We start from the raw sequence: 18,317 nt of genomic DNA on the forward strand, positions 1-18,317 counted from the left end.
ATTTTTCATCCCTAAAATTATTTTCTTATATTCTAGTTGTAGTTTCTACCGTTGGTAGCAATCATTGTTGTATATTTTCCTACACTTTCTCCAACCACAATCTCCCTTTATGCTCCTGACCTTTCAATCTCTATTTTCTTCTAGATTCTTTTTGAAAAAGCCAACAAAAATGCATTCACAAAAAACTACTTACCACATAAGGTGTGCCACAAATATGAAATACAAATGTACTAAATTGAAGGTCTTAAGTTCCACATTTGAACAAGTTATCATTTGTTAGTAAAAGTTATTCAACAATCTCCAAGCAAAAATGAAACTTTCAACAAAAAACTTTTATTCCAAATAATTCCATTTCTTTGAATTATGTCATCGTCATTAGTAACTTCGTGTCTCAGGTGCATATATACTTCTTTTATTGAATATGAATCACCACAAACATTATTTCAAGACCACAAATCATTTTTTTTAGAGGAAGACCACAAATCATGAATATTATTGATATGCATTTCTTTTTATTTTTTGTTTTCTTTACAAACGTTAAAAAAGGTGCAGGGATAAAGGGACATGTAAAATAAAGTTTAACTAATTTTCAGTGCAAGTACGAGCGTAATGACAATTCATAAACCATAGAGATATAATAAGAATTACCTAAGAATGACAAAATACGGGTTGGTTACTAACTTCTACGAAATGGGATTACATAATGATAAGAATATTATGCATACAAATGTTGTTTATTGTGGTTCCACGTAAGTTTGGACGAGACATTTTCTTAAAGGAATGCCCACATGACGACAAGAGGAGTTCTAACTCTAGCCTGATTGATACGTATTACAGTCAAATAGTCAGAAGAATGTTTCAGGATTACTCCACCCGGACATTCCATACAATCAACTCGAGATAATATTGCATATGTTATACACTAGCTATATTAATAATTGAACATAATAATATGATTTAATCTTAGATAGTGTTAGTGATCTTAGTATCCCCCAATCAATATCACCCTAGGATAGGTGGAGCTCAACGAGACATTATGTCTCATCCCAATCCTTTTATTTCTTTTCAGAGATGCATGTTGCTCGTGATAAGGGTAAGTAGAAGGAAGCTGAATGATCTATGGTGTATAGTATTATGTTTATTATCTTGTTTACCACTTGTTATGTATTATGTACTCATCAGTTAACGCAGATGTACTCAAACATAGTTTATGTACTTTGTACTAGATAGTCCGTGCTTATGTATTCAGATATGATCATATGATTTGTACTTGTTAATTAGCATTGATGTATGTATTTGTATGAGATTGTGTATGCGATGTATTTCATTCAGATTGAATATGTTATAATTTTAATGTACCTAGTACTAATTTTAGAGAAATGATATTTGAACAATCATTTTTTACAACTTTTGTGACAACTTAATCTCTCATACTCACTTTATCTTTTTACTTTCTCTATCTATTGTTTTGGTTTTTGTGCCACTACCTCATTTCCTTTATAAAATTTTGATTGTCACAAAAGTTGTCGCATATATGGATGTTCAAATAACACAATTCCTAATTTTAACGCTCATCTAAATATTCTAGATAAATTTAGTATGGACGTTACAAAAACAAATATATTAAATTCTAGACTATATATATATTCCATCCCAAAAAATATGTATCTTTTACCAATAGTATAACAAAGATAATAAAAAGTTCATATCTATTTCAACAACACCAACAATATAATATTATTAAAAGTAAATTTGTTTAAGAGTATAATTGGAATAATGATAATTCCATCCCAAAAAATATATCATGTTTTCAATTAATATATCGTTATGGATTAATACAAATCAAACGTGAAATCGTATGAAAAATGAATGATTAAAAGATTTGTTTGATTACTTATATTGAAAGTAATATTTTTATTAAAACAATTATGATATATATTTATGCTTTAAAAACTAAAATATTATATGTTTGTGTGTGAGTGTGTGCGTGCAATTTTATGTTTTTGTGTTTTACTAATTAATTTCATAAACTTTTTTCTTTTAAAAGACCAAAGAAATAATAAAGTAGAACAAACAGTCAAATCACAAGGAGTGTTGTGGTAAAAAAGTTACATAGTTAACAAAACATAAAAGACATCAAAACGACGACGCCATAAAAAAAATCAATATCAAAGCTTGGGTGGCACTTTGGTGCCACTAATGACATCATGCCATTAGATCGGGGCCACACATTGTCCCATTTATAACTAAGAGATTGAATGTTATGCTTGATAAACAAATAATATGAGAAACCGTAAAAAGGAACCATGAGAAAAAATGTTTAAGGGTCAAGATCCTCTCCATTTATAACTTTTTCCATTTGTTGCAATTTGAGAGAGATAGACACATAAAAAATAGGCTTAATTTGCACCCCATTGTTTCAAACGAGCGATTTTGCACCCTATATTTTGCCAATTGTGCGATTTTGCACCCCATTGTTTCAAACGAGCGATTTTGCATCCCATAGTTTTTCCCCTTTCTGATTTTGCACCCCAAAAAATCAAAAAAATATTCAGTTTTTTTCCAAAAAATTTAAAAAATCGAAAAAAATTTAAAAAATTAGAAAAGAAATCGAGAAAATATAATCGAGATTTTTAAAAAATTCTGGAATTTAATTTTCAAAATACAAAAATTGTAAATTTTCAAAATTTTAAAAAAAGGTCAGATTTTTTAAAAAAATTTAATTTTTAAAAATCTCGATACCAATTTAAAAAAAGGTTAGATTTTTTAAAAAATTCGGGAAAAAAATTTAATTTTTAAAAATCTGGATACCAATTTAAAAAGGTCATATTTTTTTAAAATTTTGAAAATTTACTTTTTTTTGTATTTTGAAAATTAAATTCCAGAATTTTAAAAAAAATCGATTATATTTTACGATTTTTCTAATTTTTTCGATTTTTTAAATTTTTTGGAAAAAAACTGATTTTTATTTTTTATTTTTTGGGGTGCAAAATCAGAAAGGGGGAAAACTATGGGGTGCAAAATCGCTCGTTTGAAACAATGGGGTGCAAAATCGCACAATTGGCAAAATATAGGGTGCAAAATCGCTCGTTTGAAACAATGGGGTGCAAAATCGCACAATTGGCAAAATATAGGGGGCAAAAGTGCAATTAAGCCTAAAAAATAATGATGGTGGGATCCACTTAGTGATAGGACCCACCACTTATTTTTTTTAATCTATCTCTCTCCAAATTGCAACAAATGGAAAAAGTTATAAATGAAAAAATTTAACCATGTCTAAAGGTGAACAAGTTAGACAAATATATTAACCGAGCACCACATTATATAATTATGTTATTTTCAAATTGACCAAATACAGGTCATCCAAATCGCATGCACACATGTTTTTTTTTCACTTTCTAGTGATAAAAAACCAAACATGTTAACTGAACCGCACACACGTTCTTTCATTAGTGTTATGTTGTCATAACACTAGTGAAACCTAACCAAGATAAAACATCGAACCATAATTATCTGGAAGCAACACACTAAAAAACACAAAGTGTTTAATTTCATAAACTATTTATCCATATAATATAATTTTATACATTTTAAGACCGATAATAATTTATTTATCATTTTTCTAACACAAGTATTTTCACTATATATACTATATTTGTATCCGATGTATATATGGGCATCGCACATGTAAATGCACTAGTTAAAAACTTATAATTGAAATGTACCAAAGAATAAAAGTTCAAATTGAACAAATACTTCCTCGCATTTCTTCTATTCCATTGTGCTTATGTGTCAATTAAATCTATACTAATTTTTTTCCCACATTTTCTACTCATTTTAAAGTTCCTTTAGTTGATCAATTTGATGTGGAGAATTTATGGTTTCGTTTGTTGGATCATGTCTGGGTGGTTGGTCTCATCAAACATTTTAGTATAGAGGAAGTGAAACAGACAATTTAGGATTGCGAAAGTTGTAGAAGTCCTGGCCCTGATAGAATTAACTTAGGTTTTAGAATGATTTAATGTGCTTGTTCACTTTCTTCCTCTTCAGTCTTAATCTCTTTCTCAATTATACCTTCAACCACTATTTCATGATTAAGAGGAATATGAGGTTTTCCTTGTTCACTCTCTTCCTCTTCATTCTTACTCTCTTTCTCCATTATACCTTCATCTACTACTTCCTGTGACATTTTTTTGTTTTCTTTTCTCTGTGTTTTTCTACTATCATTTGCCTCTGAAGTAACAAACCAATTAGATAAGGAAAAAGTAACAGAAATGTTTGTTTGTTTTTTGTTACGAGAACAAGGGGAATAATTGTCATTTTTAATTTTTTAAGAAATAGAATTGGATCATGAGAATTTTCTCAGAAAATAAAATAGACTTTCACTTTAAAAAAATAGCTATTAAAAATTATTTTCAAAAGAAGCTGCTGAAAACTGACAACATATCATTTGAAGTAGATTACTATAATATTCTATATTTTTTTAGATTATGTAAGAAACAAATCAAAACTTCCAACATTACTTTTTTTAAGCATTATTTTTTAGAAGATAAGATGTACAAACAGGCTCTAAGTGAACTATTACCACCTATTACTGATTTTGTTTATGATTTGGTTTTGAAGCAAATGTCTTAAATTTCAAAAACTTAGATGTAGTAGCAAAACAACGTGTTGTTAATAAGTTTCTCCTAAGACAAATCGTTTGAGAGAACCTCTTGGTTAGTGGGACAATCATTAACAAGACTTTGGGCACCTTTTCCTTGGAACCGGATAACTAACACACAAAAACTAACGCGTGTTATAGTCGCACTGAATTAATGAGAAAGTGAATGTCGTATGTTACAAGCACCGTGTATACGAAATACAAGAATTGCGCTACTTTGAATTGATACATACCCATCACTTGTTTCCAATATTACCACAATACCCTTGTGTTTTGCACGTCGTCCAATTTCTGCAACCGTCTCCCGTACTATTTAACAATGCTTTAACGAGAATTTCTTATCCCACACATACCGATTTCCTGCGTGTCCTATTGAGTTTTAGATTATATGTTCCGCAACCATAAAATACATTTAAAAACCCTCCATTTTTTTGGATTTTAGAATCCAAACGAACGCATAAGATTGTTCGAGAGTGAGAAAAGAAATTTCTCGAATTAATTATGAGCAAGTAAACAATGGGCTTTACTTGAAATTATGCCCTAATAGCCCAAACAAAAAGCCCAGCCCAATAAAACTCTACACAAACACAAACACAAACACAAAGGTATCAGAATTCGCGATTGATTCAGAACTGTGTTGTGTTCATCTCCGAAAGAGTGAAAAATGGGAAGGAAGAAGGGGTATGTGGAGTTCGATGACAACCCACCGGACGATTTCGATCCGGCGAACCCATACAAAGATCCAGTGGCGATGCTGGAAATGAGGGAACACATTGTTCGTGAAAAATGGATTCAGATCGAAAAAGCGAAGATTATTCGTGAAAAGCTTCGTTGGTGTTATAGGATTGAAGGGATTAATCATCATCAGAAATGTCGTCATCTTGTGAAACAGTATCTTGAGTCTACTAGAGGGATTGGTTGGGGGAAAGATGGTCGTCACCCTTCTCTTCATGGTCTGTGTTTTATTCTCTTTTGTTCTCTTTTTGATGTATAATTGGTTTTTGTTGTGAAATTATGAATTGGGTCTGTGTGATTTTGTCTAAAGTTGTGATTTTTATGTAGTATTGAAGGGTTTGATGTTTTTGTTGATTAAGTGCATGTTTGGATTGATTTGAGCTTATATGAGTGACAAGTAGTTGGGAGAGCTTATGGAAACAACTTCTAGACATAGACCTTGTTTGGATAGTTTTATTAAGCATTTGTAGTGTAAGGGTTTTATAAGTGCTTATGTATAATTGCTTTTTGTTGTGAATTGTCAAATGGGTTGGTGTGATTTTGTCTAAAGTTGAGATTTTTATGTAGTATGGAAGGTTTTCATGTTTTTGTTAATTAAGGGTATGTTTGGGTTGCAAGAACTTGGGAGAGCTTATAGAAACTGTTTATAACATGTCAAAACAGCTTATTGACCAGAGTTTTTGAAATTAGCTTATATGTAGTTTGACTTTCTTTTATGTTTTGTTATAGATGTAGTTTGACTTTCTTTTATGTTTTGTTATAGAAATAGCTTATACATAAGCACTCACATGATGAGTGCTTATGCTACAAGCTCTTAATTGAACTATCTATCCAAGCAATGTATTGGTTTAGTTGAGTTTATCGACTTGCAAGCACTTGGGAGATCTTATGACATTTGATAGCTTATATAAAAATAGCTGATTAAGCATTTCTAGCACTAGTGTTTATGTATAAGTTATTTCTATAACAAAATATAAGAGTTAAATTGAATTTTTATAAGCTACAAAGAACTTATGAACATGTCGTAAGTTGTTTCCATAAGTTCTCTCAAATAGTATCTTGAGTCGACACATGATATTTTTTGGGGTAAAGATAGTCACTACTCTTCTCTCCATGGTTTGTTGATCTCTCTTTTATTTTTTTGGGGATTTTTTTATGTAATTTGTTTTTTTTTGTTGTGGATTGTTAAATGGGTTTGTGTGGTGTGAAAAGTGTTGGTTTGGTTTGTTGTTTTTGAGTGGTTTTGTTGATTAAGGGTTAAGGGTTTGTTTGATTGTTTTTTTTTGAGGTTATTCTATGTACATGTGACTCGTGAGAGCTTATTGAAATAACTTATGAACCGATTGAATTGGTTTATTTGAGTTTATCTACCGACATAAACACTTGTGAGATGGATTGTGTTGTCAACTTATTGCTATAAGTTATTCTTGATAGCTTATGAAAACAGTTTGACTTCATTTTATCTTTTGTGATGGAAATAGCTTATAAATTAAAACTTGTATGATAGTCGATTAAGCTATAAGCGTTTAATTAAGTGATGAAAATAGCTTATAAATTAAAACTTGTATGATAGTCGCTTAAGCTATAAGCGTTTAATTAAATTAGTTGTCAAAAGTCAAAACAGTGTTTGTCCAAACAGGGCCCTGTCTATAATATGTTTTCACCTTATTTCCCTATTCTCTCTATGATAGCTCATGAAAATAGCTTATAGGCTATAGCTTATGTGCAAACAGTTAAACTTCATTTGATCTTTTGTTATAGCAATAGCTTATAATGAATAAGGGGGCTGTGTTAGAGCATCCACAATGGTAGTTTCCTAACAATGACTCCTTAAATGGACCCCACGTGACACATCACTTATTTATAATTTTTTAATAAAAGTACCTGTTAAGAACTCAATGACTCCAATGGCAATACACTAAGAAGGACTCCAATGAAAATTATTTAAATATGTCCCACTATCTTTACATATTAAACAAAAATAATTTATCTATTACTCATTTTTACAAGTGGGACCAAGTAGTACACATTTTATTACTTCTTTATGCAAGTGGGACCAAGTAGTACACATTTTATTACTTCTTTATGCAAGTGGGACCAAGTAGTACACATTTTATTACTTTTTTAAACGTGGGACCCGTTAGTTACTCGGGAGAGAGAGGGTCCTTATATAGTTGTCCGTTCCTTAACGGGGACTCAATTTTTCTTCCTCCAATGGAGGGTCCTTAACGGGGAGTGGTCCTTGTTAAGTAAGGACCCCCATTGGAGATGCTCTTAGTCGGTTGTTAAGTGTCTTTGGGTAGCTAAAAGGTGTCTTTGGACATTCCATTGTATGCTGTTTGTAAAAGGCTTAGTGTGTATTTAGTTGTGAATTCTCAAGTTGGTCTATATAATTTCTCAAAAGTTGTCATTTTTATTATAAAGGATTTTCGTGTTGGTTCGCTGTGTTGATTGGAATTGTTTTTGGAGGATTCTGTTAAGCGAATTGTGAAGTGGGGTGTTTGTAATTGCTCTCATGGTGTGATGTTTTTATTTGTGGTGGGTGATTAAAAGTGTCTTTGGGCATTCCACTTTTCATTTTAAAATTGTTTAATTCGGTATGCTGTTTGTAAAAGGTTTAATATGTGTTTAGATAAGCATTTGATTTGAATGAACTTATTTTGTAAACTTGATTCGGTTAATATTGAGTTTGAAGTGAAGCAATGTATGTTTAAATGTTTATACTCTAATACTAAGTTTGAAGTCAAAATCAACTTTAATTTCAATTATGGAGTAACGGAGTGCTTGCATTATATAATGCAATTTTAGTGTAAAATTTTCAACATACAAAATCTACTTGTTATCACTTATGCTAAATCTGACTTTTTAGACAAAAGTAAATTTAGCTGGCAGTAACCACAAACACATGTTTTTGTACTAAAATCGCTGCTTCATGATTCATGTTCAATGTAGAAAGGTTTTTAGCTATGAAGCATGGACACATGTCATGTACTGACACCGACACATATAATTACCTTGAATTTAATGATTTTCTCAAATTATTAGCGGTGTCGGCATGTCCGTGTCGTTGTACGTGTCCATATCCGTGCTTCATAGGTTTTTAGGGATTAGCAAGTTAGGGCTGCATGAACATTCTTTTGCCTGTGCTTAAAGGGTGTCTTTGGGAAGGGAAATTGAAATGGAAGCCAAATTTGAGCTTTTTTGCTTTGTGCTTTTAGTCTCTCATTTATGGATCGAGTTCAATCTTTATCTTATTGTGATGTTTTAAGGTTTAGTTTTTCAATGCAAAATGATGAATGTTTTGAAATTGCAAAGCTGCCTCCTCTCAGCTAAGTTGTGTTTTTGTGTGTGTAAGGAGTGCTTTCATTGTGAGATGAATTAGTTAGTGAATGGAGTGATTCCATTAAGCTTTTATTGCTATTGATATTTGGGAATTAGACAAAGAATCTAAATATGTATATATTTTATTTTTCAACTGCCAAGATGAAATTGAAGCAAGGCAAACACTATCTTTTTTTCTTTTTGAACCATTATAGTTTGAGTTTTGTTTTTTCGGGAATTTGTTTGATGTTCTCTAGAGTAATCAATCATAACTTATTCTCTTTTTTGTTGACCTTTGGGCCTCTGTGTGATAATATCTTATGTCGTGTTAATTTTCTGAACCAGGACCAAAAGTTGAGGCAGTTGAGTCCGAATGATTTCCCCGTGGATAAATAAAAGGTAATCTCAAACTTCATTTCTATCAATTGTTCTTTTATCCTACTGCAAATAATTGGACATGCAATAAAAAATGTCTACGCCGACTAGAAATTTTTGTTACCACTTAACTTTTCATTATTGTGCATTCAAAACTTTGGTGGAGGGAGTAAATCAGCAACCTTTACCATTGTAACTACACTAAGTTTGAAAGTATCAAAATATCAACTTTGTAGAGCATCCTAATTTGATTTTTATCGCCATTAAACTCATTTCTAGATTTAAGGGGAATGACTGGTATGAAATAAGGGCAATATGGCTCCTGGAAGTAAATTAAAATAAACTATGGTGCGGTTATTGCATTAAACTAGTTAAGATCTTGTGCTCTTGCATGAATCTGAGAAAAAAATTGCAGAAAATAGGTGTGAAATTTTGTCACGCGTCATTAGATGAAGGTTCACTAGTCTTGTTAAAAAAAAAGAAAAAGAGGAAGGTTCATTAGTGTACATCTGCAAGCGATCTTAATTCATTGGTTATCCACTTATCCTTGCTTCCTATCCTCCCTCCATATTTTGCCACCAAGTGATAGTTGACGACTCATTGCAATGCCGGTAGTTAAGAACTAGTAATTGGATATATTTTATATATATCTGGTCAGAAACCTTTGTTTTGCTAATTTGGTTGAAGTAACAAGCTGACCAAATTCTTCTCCAATGTATCTAAAAGATTCAAAACTACCTATGCAGATGCATAGTTCAACAGTTCAGATGCATAGTTTGTCATAATTTTTGTTCTCTTTCAGATGCATAGTTCATCAATTCAGAATATCCGTGCTATTCTAATGTCTTTTGCTCTATTGGCAGTTTAAATATTTGTTAGGTTTAAATGTAGTTTTGATTACTCTATTTTTTTTCATTCATGATCTCCCTCTTTCGAAATCAAGGATCTTAGTCCCCAAGTGTTTGAAATGGCCGACTTTTTCTCCACCTATAACATTTTGTGGCTGAATTTTGATGATGTGGCAATTTAGATGCTTATGTAACATCTAAGTTGATGCCATTAAAATGAGTTATTAAGTGAGGATTTACCTAGAGAATATTTTACATCAAATTAATGTAAATTAGTATTTATGAATCCACATATATAGTGTCACATGATCAATTAAGATGTCACATAAGCATCTCATTTCTCACACCATCAACATTCTATCTCAAAATGTATTAATGTGTAGCTGGAGGAATAAAACCAGTTATTTTAAAAGTTTTGGCACTAAAACCGTGGATTAGAAATATTGAGATCAAAATCGTAAATGAAACAAAATAGAGGGACCAAAACTACATTTAAGCATATTTTTTATTTCAAAATATTCTTGTATCGTTACCATAATTATGTGTCTGTATGAAATTAAAGAGTTGGTCCTTTTGCAGGGAAGTTTTATCACCCTAATCAGATTGTAGGTGGAGGAATGCCTATGTTCAAGCTGTTGTGTTTTGTTCATTTTCCTTAGTCAATTTCCTGTGAACTACAACTGTATTTTGCTTTGCCTTGGCTTACAAGGCTTTTATTGCTTGTTATTAGCATTTAAATGTAAACAAGTATGAAAATTCTTATGAGTAAAAGTACATCAGATTGTGAAATAAGTTTCTTCTGTTCCTTGTTATTATGATGTGTGCTTTATCAATAATATAATTGAATATGCCCCTAGTCCATTCCAAATCCTATTATTCAAGAGAAGAGTGCTTGAATTTTGAAACTTCACTGCCATACTCCATTTGTTAATTTTGAAACCTCATCATTTGAAGTTATGATGTTAGTGATGTCAGTATCGAACATGCAATTTGTATCTCGATTCGTTATAAAACTGACCCTAATTGGTATGAATCTTAGTGCAGTAGCGTATCTATCTTGGACATGAATTATGTCTAAAATTTTGATTCAATATGATGAATCACATTCTATCTTGGCATAGATAGTCACCATTTTATGTCGTCTTTGTCAAGTACCTCAAGCTTGGACATGGTTTCTTATCGTGATATCTTATGTTTCCAAAAACATTAGTACCTTTGAAAATGTCTTGGGACGCAAATAACCAAACATTTGATACATGTCTGTAAATTTGCCACCATTCTGTGCTCAAACCTGTGCGCTTCCCACCTACATCTGCTTCTGTGACATGGTATCGCATCTATCAGCGGTCAATCTGCACATTTCAAGAAATTGTAAACTGATTGGTTGGTTGCCCTCCCATGATTCACTCCAAAATAACCTGCTTGCACCATTTCCTATCTCACTTCTAATTAATAAAAAATTTGCAAACGAGTTTGGTTCACTGTCATATCCCTTCCAATTCTATTGTTATAGTACTTTGGGTTTTTAATATTCTCCTTTTTTTACTCAGTTAAAAAGTTGAAAACATAGTCAATTAGTTATTATCAGGTTGATATTTGAGGGATTCTTCCTTTTTTTCTTTTCTTACCTCTCTTGATGAATGGTTACACTTTACTCTATCATGTGTAAATTACATCCATTTTCCTTGATTACTTCCTACTAATGCACTCTTGATTACATCCATTCGTGTGTGTACCTTTCAAACCCCTTCTGCTTTGATTGCAAGCATATATTATATTGAATGGTCATGGAAAGTCAATACATACATAAAGGTGAAAAAAATATATCCTAAACTTTGGTCAAACACACAATAACTTCAATATTACAATAACTTCAATGTTACCAAGTACAAGTTTTTGTATACACAAGCTCCACAACTAGGACACATGCTTCCATATCACCAGCTTGTTTATCACTCTATTTAACCAAGTTTTTGTGTAAAAACCATTCTCAAAGGTGGATATTTATATGAAACTACAAAGAACTAGGTCTAAATGCATTGTATAGATCATCAATCACAACACCTGCATCCCTTATATTCATGGATATAGCACAAGATCTGATGAGAGATTTAACACTCCCTGCCAATATAAGAAAATTAACAATGTTAGCATAAAGGCATATAGTTATAGCCTTATAGGATAGGACATATCATGCTACAAGATTCTCTTCAAATCCTCCAACATCTTATTGTTTCAGTTGAGTCTATTAACAGACTTTCTAGGTAAAGAATTTAAGCAAGGGATGCCGATAAATAACGAAGCAGATTGGCAAAAAATCGGTAAGAGATCAGAAATCTTTCAGTATTTCGTTCATCACAACCAACAAATGCACACATAATTAAACACATTATCATTAGCTAGTTATATAAAAGAAAAGGGTACCTGAAATGAAAAAGGAGTGCAATGCTTTATAACCTTTCCATTGCTCATATTATCACTTGGCCATTTATTTTTATGACAGGAATATGAGCAATATTGGACCAATGTTTCCCTTTCTGATCTTCATACCTTGCCTCTAATAGAGAGCATTTTCTGATGCTCAGTAACTTGAGAGATGAAGGCAATGTGTCTTCTGGCAGAGACTCAATCCCTGGACAATGTAGAAAGTGAAGGCTTTCCAAAGAGGAAAGATGTTGAAACACATTTCCTTTGAATGATTTCATTTCAGAGAGATTAGTGATTGTCAGAGACACTAAGGAAATAGGCAGTAACTTCTCCTTCAAGAAAGTGTTAACAATGTCATCACCGCCAATATCTAAAACCGAAAGAGTAGTTAGGCGTTGGAGACCCCATTTAATTACAGGCGTTGTTATTCTCACGGATTTAATATGAAATGATCGTAACTTGGGAGGTAGGCAAGCTCCTTCACCAAATGATAAGTTCAGTTTTGGAAGTTCTACGAGAGTCAAACGTTCAAGAGTTGCGAGGGAAGAATTATTTGAAATAAAAATGGATTCCAGATTCCTACAACCATCAATGGAAAGACTTTGTAGTGCAGGGAAACCATCCAATGGAAAGGAGGTAAGTGCATTACAACTATTTCCTAGCTCCAATGTCATAAGAGATGTATAATTACTCCACATATTAGGAGGCAAAAATGTTAAACTCTCACAGTCGATAATTCTGAGTGATTGCAATGAAGTTGGTAGACAGTCTGCTGGAAATGCAATGAGATATGGAATATTATAAAGTTCCAAGTGTTGGAGACAAGTGCTGCTTATAATCATTTTAGGTAGAGACAGAAGTGTATCACAACAACGGATTGATGCACGCTGCAGCTGACAAGGAAAATCAGTCTCAAGCAACGACCATTGGATTGTTTCAGCAGACGCTTGAGAATCTAAATCTCCCTCGATTGTTATCTTTTTTATCGATGAGAGCCAATGCAGAGTAGGTGGTGTTGCCAAGAGAAGATCACAACCATATATTCCAATTTGTTCTATGGAAGAAAGATGGTTAGGCAAGTATCCACTCAGTTTAGGACACTGGATTAACATGAGAGATTTAAGACGAGGAAAAGGAAATTTGTTGCTAACAAAGGGAAGCCATTCCTTCCAATTTGACATGTTCTGAAATCGCAAAATCTCCAAGGATGGAAATGGTTGGAATGAAGAACTGGAACCTCCTCTCACCATGCTATAGAACTCTGCACCAATTGTCTCCAATTTCATGCCTCTAATAGTCAAGTCCTTGAGAGAAGGTAGCTGCCCTAGTGGTGGAAGTGTTATGCAGTATATACAATTACTAATGAAAAGGGTCACCATATTGGAAAACGAAGAATCTCCCAACCAATTTGGAATACTTGTTCCGCCATAGAAGTCAATGCTCAGTTTCTTCAAGTTTATCGGCGGTTGCAATGCATCAAGCACTGCTTTTGCAGTTTGTGAATCTTCAGTTAGTTCGCTCCATTGTAGCACCAACTCCTCGATATGTTCTTTGCTCTTCAAGTTGGCATCATATGCCTCAGCGACATCAATGACATTATGCAGCCTCTGGATGCAAATTTTTCCCTGTAGGTTAGGAAACTTACCAAGCTCTCTCACACTTAACCCATCTTCTTGCTTGCCCACTACAAAAGTTGTTAAAGTTTGAAGGTTTTCTAATCCAAGAATCTCCATTGGCATCTCCTTTAAGTGTGTCCAACTAATGTAAAGGTGACGTAAACTAATTAACTTACCAATATGTACCGGCAATTCAACGAGATGATAGCAATATGATAAAATCAATGTTTGCAAATTGAAAAGGTTACATGTTGTATTGGGCAAGCTTTCAATTCTAGTGTTGGAGAGATCTAAATACCGCAACTGTACCAAATTACCAATTGAATCCGGTAGCATGGTGATGTTTCTATAACCCGATAACGATAACACACGCAACCTTCTTAGTGTTGGTATCAAATCATCAACCACCTTTTTAGATAAGTAACATTGTTGCGACCAGATGCCAATGGGTAGGAAGCTTCGCAAGCATTTAAAATCATAGAAATTCTCAAACTTATTGAAAATGTCATACTCTTCTTGGTTATATGACAAATGGCGGACATTTTTAGAGATGTTACCACCATGTTCACGCCTGCAACAACTTTTTCCAGATACAATTGAAGCTAAATCATTGACAAGATCATGCATGAAAAACTTTTGTATTCCAAAATCGTCATGCGATTGTTGAATTAATGATCTAGATAACAATTCAACAAAGTAGTCATCACCTACTTCCTCCATTGTTTTTTTGCCTTGAGAATCTTCAAGGAATCCTTCTGCCATCCACAACAAAACTATTTTCTTTTTATCAAGAGGATAATCTTTTGGAAAAATTGAACAATAAGCGAAACATCTTTTCAAATGAGAAGGAAGATATTGATAACTCAAAAGCAAGGCAGGGAGAACATTATCATTTGGAAAATTCCATATGTCATTGTTTAAAATTGCACTCCACTCCTTTGCATCCACTTTTGAGCGTAGAAGTCCTCCAAGTGTTTTGGCAGCTATTGGCAATCCGCAACACTTTTTTGCAATCTTCCTACCAATTGCTTCTAGGCTTGGGTTTTTACGGCCACGAAGTTCTTCACTTCCAAATGCATGCTTTGAGAGTAAAGACCAGCAATCATCATCTGATAGAGGTTCTAATTTATAGATAGGAAATGTATGGGTGACCTCGACAACTTTTTGTTGACGTGTTGTGATAATCACCCTACTTCCGGATTCTCCATCAATGAAGGGAGTGACTAGATCATGCCAGTCATTATAGCTATCGTTCCACATGTCATCCAACACAAACAAACATCTTTTTCCCTTCAAGTTTTGCTTTAATTTGACTCGAAGAAAATCGAGATTATCACTTTCCCGAACACTTGAAGTGATAGATTCAAGTAAAGTTCTGGTTACCCTCAAAACATCAAACTCTTCAGACACACAAACCCAAGCTTTTACATCAAAACGTTCTTGAACATCTTTATCATTGTAAAGAAGTTGAGCTAGGGCTGTTTTACCGACACCTCCCATGCCGAAAATTGAAACAACACCAATATTATCACTATCTGATAGCAACATATTAATCAGTTTCTCTTTATCAGTCTTCCTACCAACCATGAAAGATTGATCTACTATTGAACTTGAAGGTGTTCTAAGAAAAACCCTACCACTTACAGTTTGCAAGCCAAGGATATCTTTTTGTTGTGCAAATAGTTGGAGCCTTTCACTCATATTCTTCATCTGAGAATTGATCTCACCATACAAGTTTTGAAAAGGAGATGAAAGGAATTTCCAAACCTGACCAGTGATGTTTTCATCTTCTGTATTATTACTTCTACTTTCCACCTTACTTCTAAGGCAATCATAACTGATTTGGTTGAGCAAATCCTCAGCATCAAATATTGCATCTTTCAATTCATCAAGCCATTGTTTGACAGGAAGATTGTTGATCTGCTTCTTCTCCGCATCATCAAGAACAGCATGAAGAGTGAGCAGTGTTGTCTCTAACTGCTTCAAAAGTGACATGTTCAGCTTCTTGTTGTTGATGAAATTTCGAAACTCTGGTGAAGTTAGTCTGTCCATTATTGTTTGAACAGAAGCAGAGAGAAATGCACCTCCCACCAAAGTTGCAGCCATTTTTTTTTTCAATTCTTAATGAATTGAGGTGTGTGTATATATTTGTGTGTGTGTGTGTACACACACATATACAAGTCAAGGGTAAGAAACCTAGGACATGTGAGATAGTTGGAATAAAATACACGCTTTGTTGTGATGATTGATGATAGCATAGTATGAAAAGTCATTATATTATTGGCCCACAAATTATTGGAGTGTGTTCATACTTCATACCTTGTGAACATAAAACATAATTCAAGAATGACTTTGACTTCGTCGATGTTGCAGATGACTTGAATATAATCATATTTGTAGACATTTTAAAAGAATAATTTATTCATTAGGATTCTTATAGAGTGTCCGAGAGCATTCGTTAGCAAGATCCTAAACCATAATTTATTCATTATTAACAAACATATTCTTGGAATATGCTCAAACCATGTGAACATCCCTTTTAGTGGTCCCTCATGTTAAGTCTCAACTTAATGTTGTGAAAATACGTGGTTTGTCGAATTGGAATCCAAACTAGCTATTAACATGAAACATAATTCAAGAGATTAATTTTTTGCACTGACCGTGTAGAATATTTTTACACGTACATTGAATCATATCATATCATGTTAAATATGTGTTTGTAGAGATATTTTAGAACTAACACTGAAAATGATATAAGTCGTAAGAAAAAAACATTAAAAATTGTTAAAACATAATACAAAAGGAATAGAAGCTAGTTTAATCAACAATGTAGAAGATGAGCACCATGATTCTTAGTTACTTGTGCTGCAAGTTATTAGAATTTAGAGCTAAGTCAGTTTTTGAGTTAGTTACTAGTTGCAACTAACTTTGTTGAATTTTAGGAATAGTTTGTTATGATAGAGTGAAGTAGAGATCACAGTAGCTTACCATGATCCTTCACTAACAAACTATAAATACATGTAATTGCTTCCTTTACAAGTTAATGTGAAATAATGGTTCATTGAACTAATTATCTCATTCTTTCTCTTCTTTTCTTCTGCTTTCTCTCATTTTCTGTCATTTTCTTGTTAACTCAATAAAAATGATATTGTATAATGATTTGATTAAATACATGTGTAAAAATAATTAGTGTTTGTGCATATAAATTAAATCCTTAATTCGAAACCAAAATAACTAAGGGAGTAACTATGAAATTAAACTTTTCTTCTTGTTTTTCTTTTTTCTTTTTCCTCATCTTTCTATCTTCCTTGAAACTCTACTTTCCACCTGCGTCGGGCGCCCTGACAATTCTCCATCCAAATCCACTTTATGATGACGATGGTGGCGCGGCGGAGCAAGTTCGACAGTACGGTCTACTGCAGTGCTGCGATTGGACCGAAGTTGGATGATGGAAGTGCGAAAGATTTGGAGTTCATTCCTTACAAAACTGAACTCAATTGATCTAGATATAAATATTAGTGTAGTAGGGCATCTATTTTGGACGTGAATCCTATCTTCAATTTTGATTCATTTTGATGAATCACAAATTTTGTGAATGAATTACTAACTGAACTTAGTGGAAATTACCCCTTTTTTGTCAACTTTGCAATGCCAACTAGTAATTATAATTTTGATATGTCACTTGTTTTTAATGTCATATTTTGAATCTTGATTTGATAACTTTGCTTTTTTGTTAATTTTTTTAAGAAGCTAAAACGAATTATATTACTAAAACAACATGGAAATTTCAGCACAAAGAAGTGCCAAAAAACCAGCGGAAGAAGTATCAAATTACATCCAAAAAACAACAGGAAACAATCAGAAAATGAACAAGAGTCAAAGCCACCCCATTACAAATAGATACCCAAACAAGGTAAAGGATTAAATCACCATATATGATAAGAGAAAGCAAAATTAGGACGATTCGCTTTCAGCCATCAATATGATTGAAGCTTAATTTTGTCGAGCAATTGTTGTAACGAACCATGCTTAATTTTGTAAATATCTTGATTACATAAGTTTATATAATTTTTTTCTTTGTCAAAAGCCAAATAAACCAATATTCCAAGCACAATAGAGTACAAAAGATACACAATCACCTCAAAACAACATCATGGCATATATATGTTTAACTTCACATTTTTCTGCTATATCATGTCATTACATACTTATTGGACTCCAATTATATTCCTCAATAATTTAATGGCATATAGATGTTTAACTACACTGTTTTGCATCCAAACCATCTGATCTCTTGATGAATGAGATCGTTTAAAACTGATTTTGCATCGA

At 32.8% G+C, this 18,317-nt stretch overlaps 1 protein-coding gene and 1 pseudogene across 2 annotated transcripts; one reads left to right on the top strand and one right to left on the bottom strand.

Annotated features, from left to right (window-relative positions):
• The first annotated feature begins 5,287 nt into the window (after nucleotides 1-5,287).
• On the top strand, nucleotides 5,288-10,754 carry LOC146918276 (NADH dehydrogenase ubiquinone 1 beta subcomplex subunit 10-B-like protein (Complex I subunit NDUFS6)). The gene is made up of 3 exons (XM_085719898.1): nucleotides 5,288-5,616; nucleotides 9,065-9,118; nucleotides 10,522-10,754. The coding sequence occupies exons 1-2, from the start codon at nucleotides 5,328-5,330 to the stop codon at nucleotides 9,094-9,096; spliced, it is 321 nt and encodes a 106-aa protein (XP_085576024.1). The 5' UTR covers nucleotides 5,288-5,327; the 3' UTR covers nucleotides 9,097-9,118; nucleotides 10,522-10,754.
• Nucleotides 10,755-11,696: 942 nt separating this feature from the next.
• LOC146918277 (putative disease resistance RPP13-like protein 1 pseudogene) lies at nucleotides 11,697-16,231 on the bottom strand (annotated as a pseudogene). The gene is made up of 2 exons (XR_015016100.1): nucleotides 12,367-16,231; nucleotides 11,697-12,063 (listed from the first exon to the last, which is right to left on the bottom strand). The product of XR_015016100.1 is annotated as a putative disease resistance RPP13-like protein 1 pseudogene (transcript).
• Between the last annotated feature and the right edge of the window lie 2,086 nt (nucleotides 16,232-18,317).

The sequence above is a fragment of the Medicago sativa genome, chromosome 6, assembly GCF_051527215.1.
Source record: "Medicago sativa cultivar Bolivia chromosome 6, Bolivia_mono, whole genome shotgun sequence".
NCBI lineage: Eukaryota > Viridiplantae > Streptophyta > Magnoliopsida > Fabales > Fabaceae > Medicago > Medicago sativa.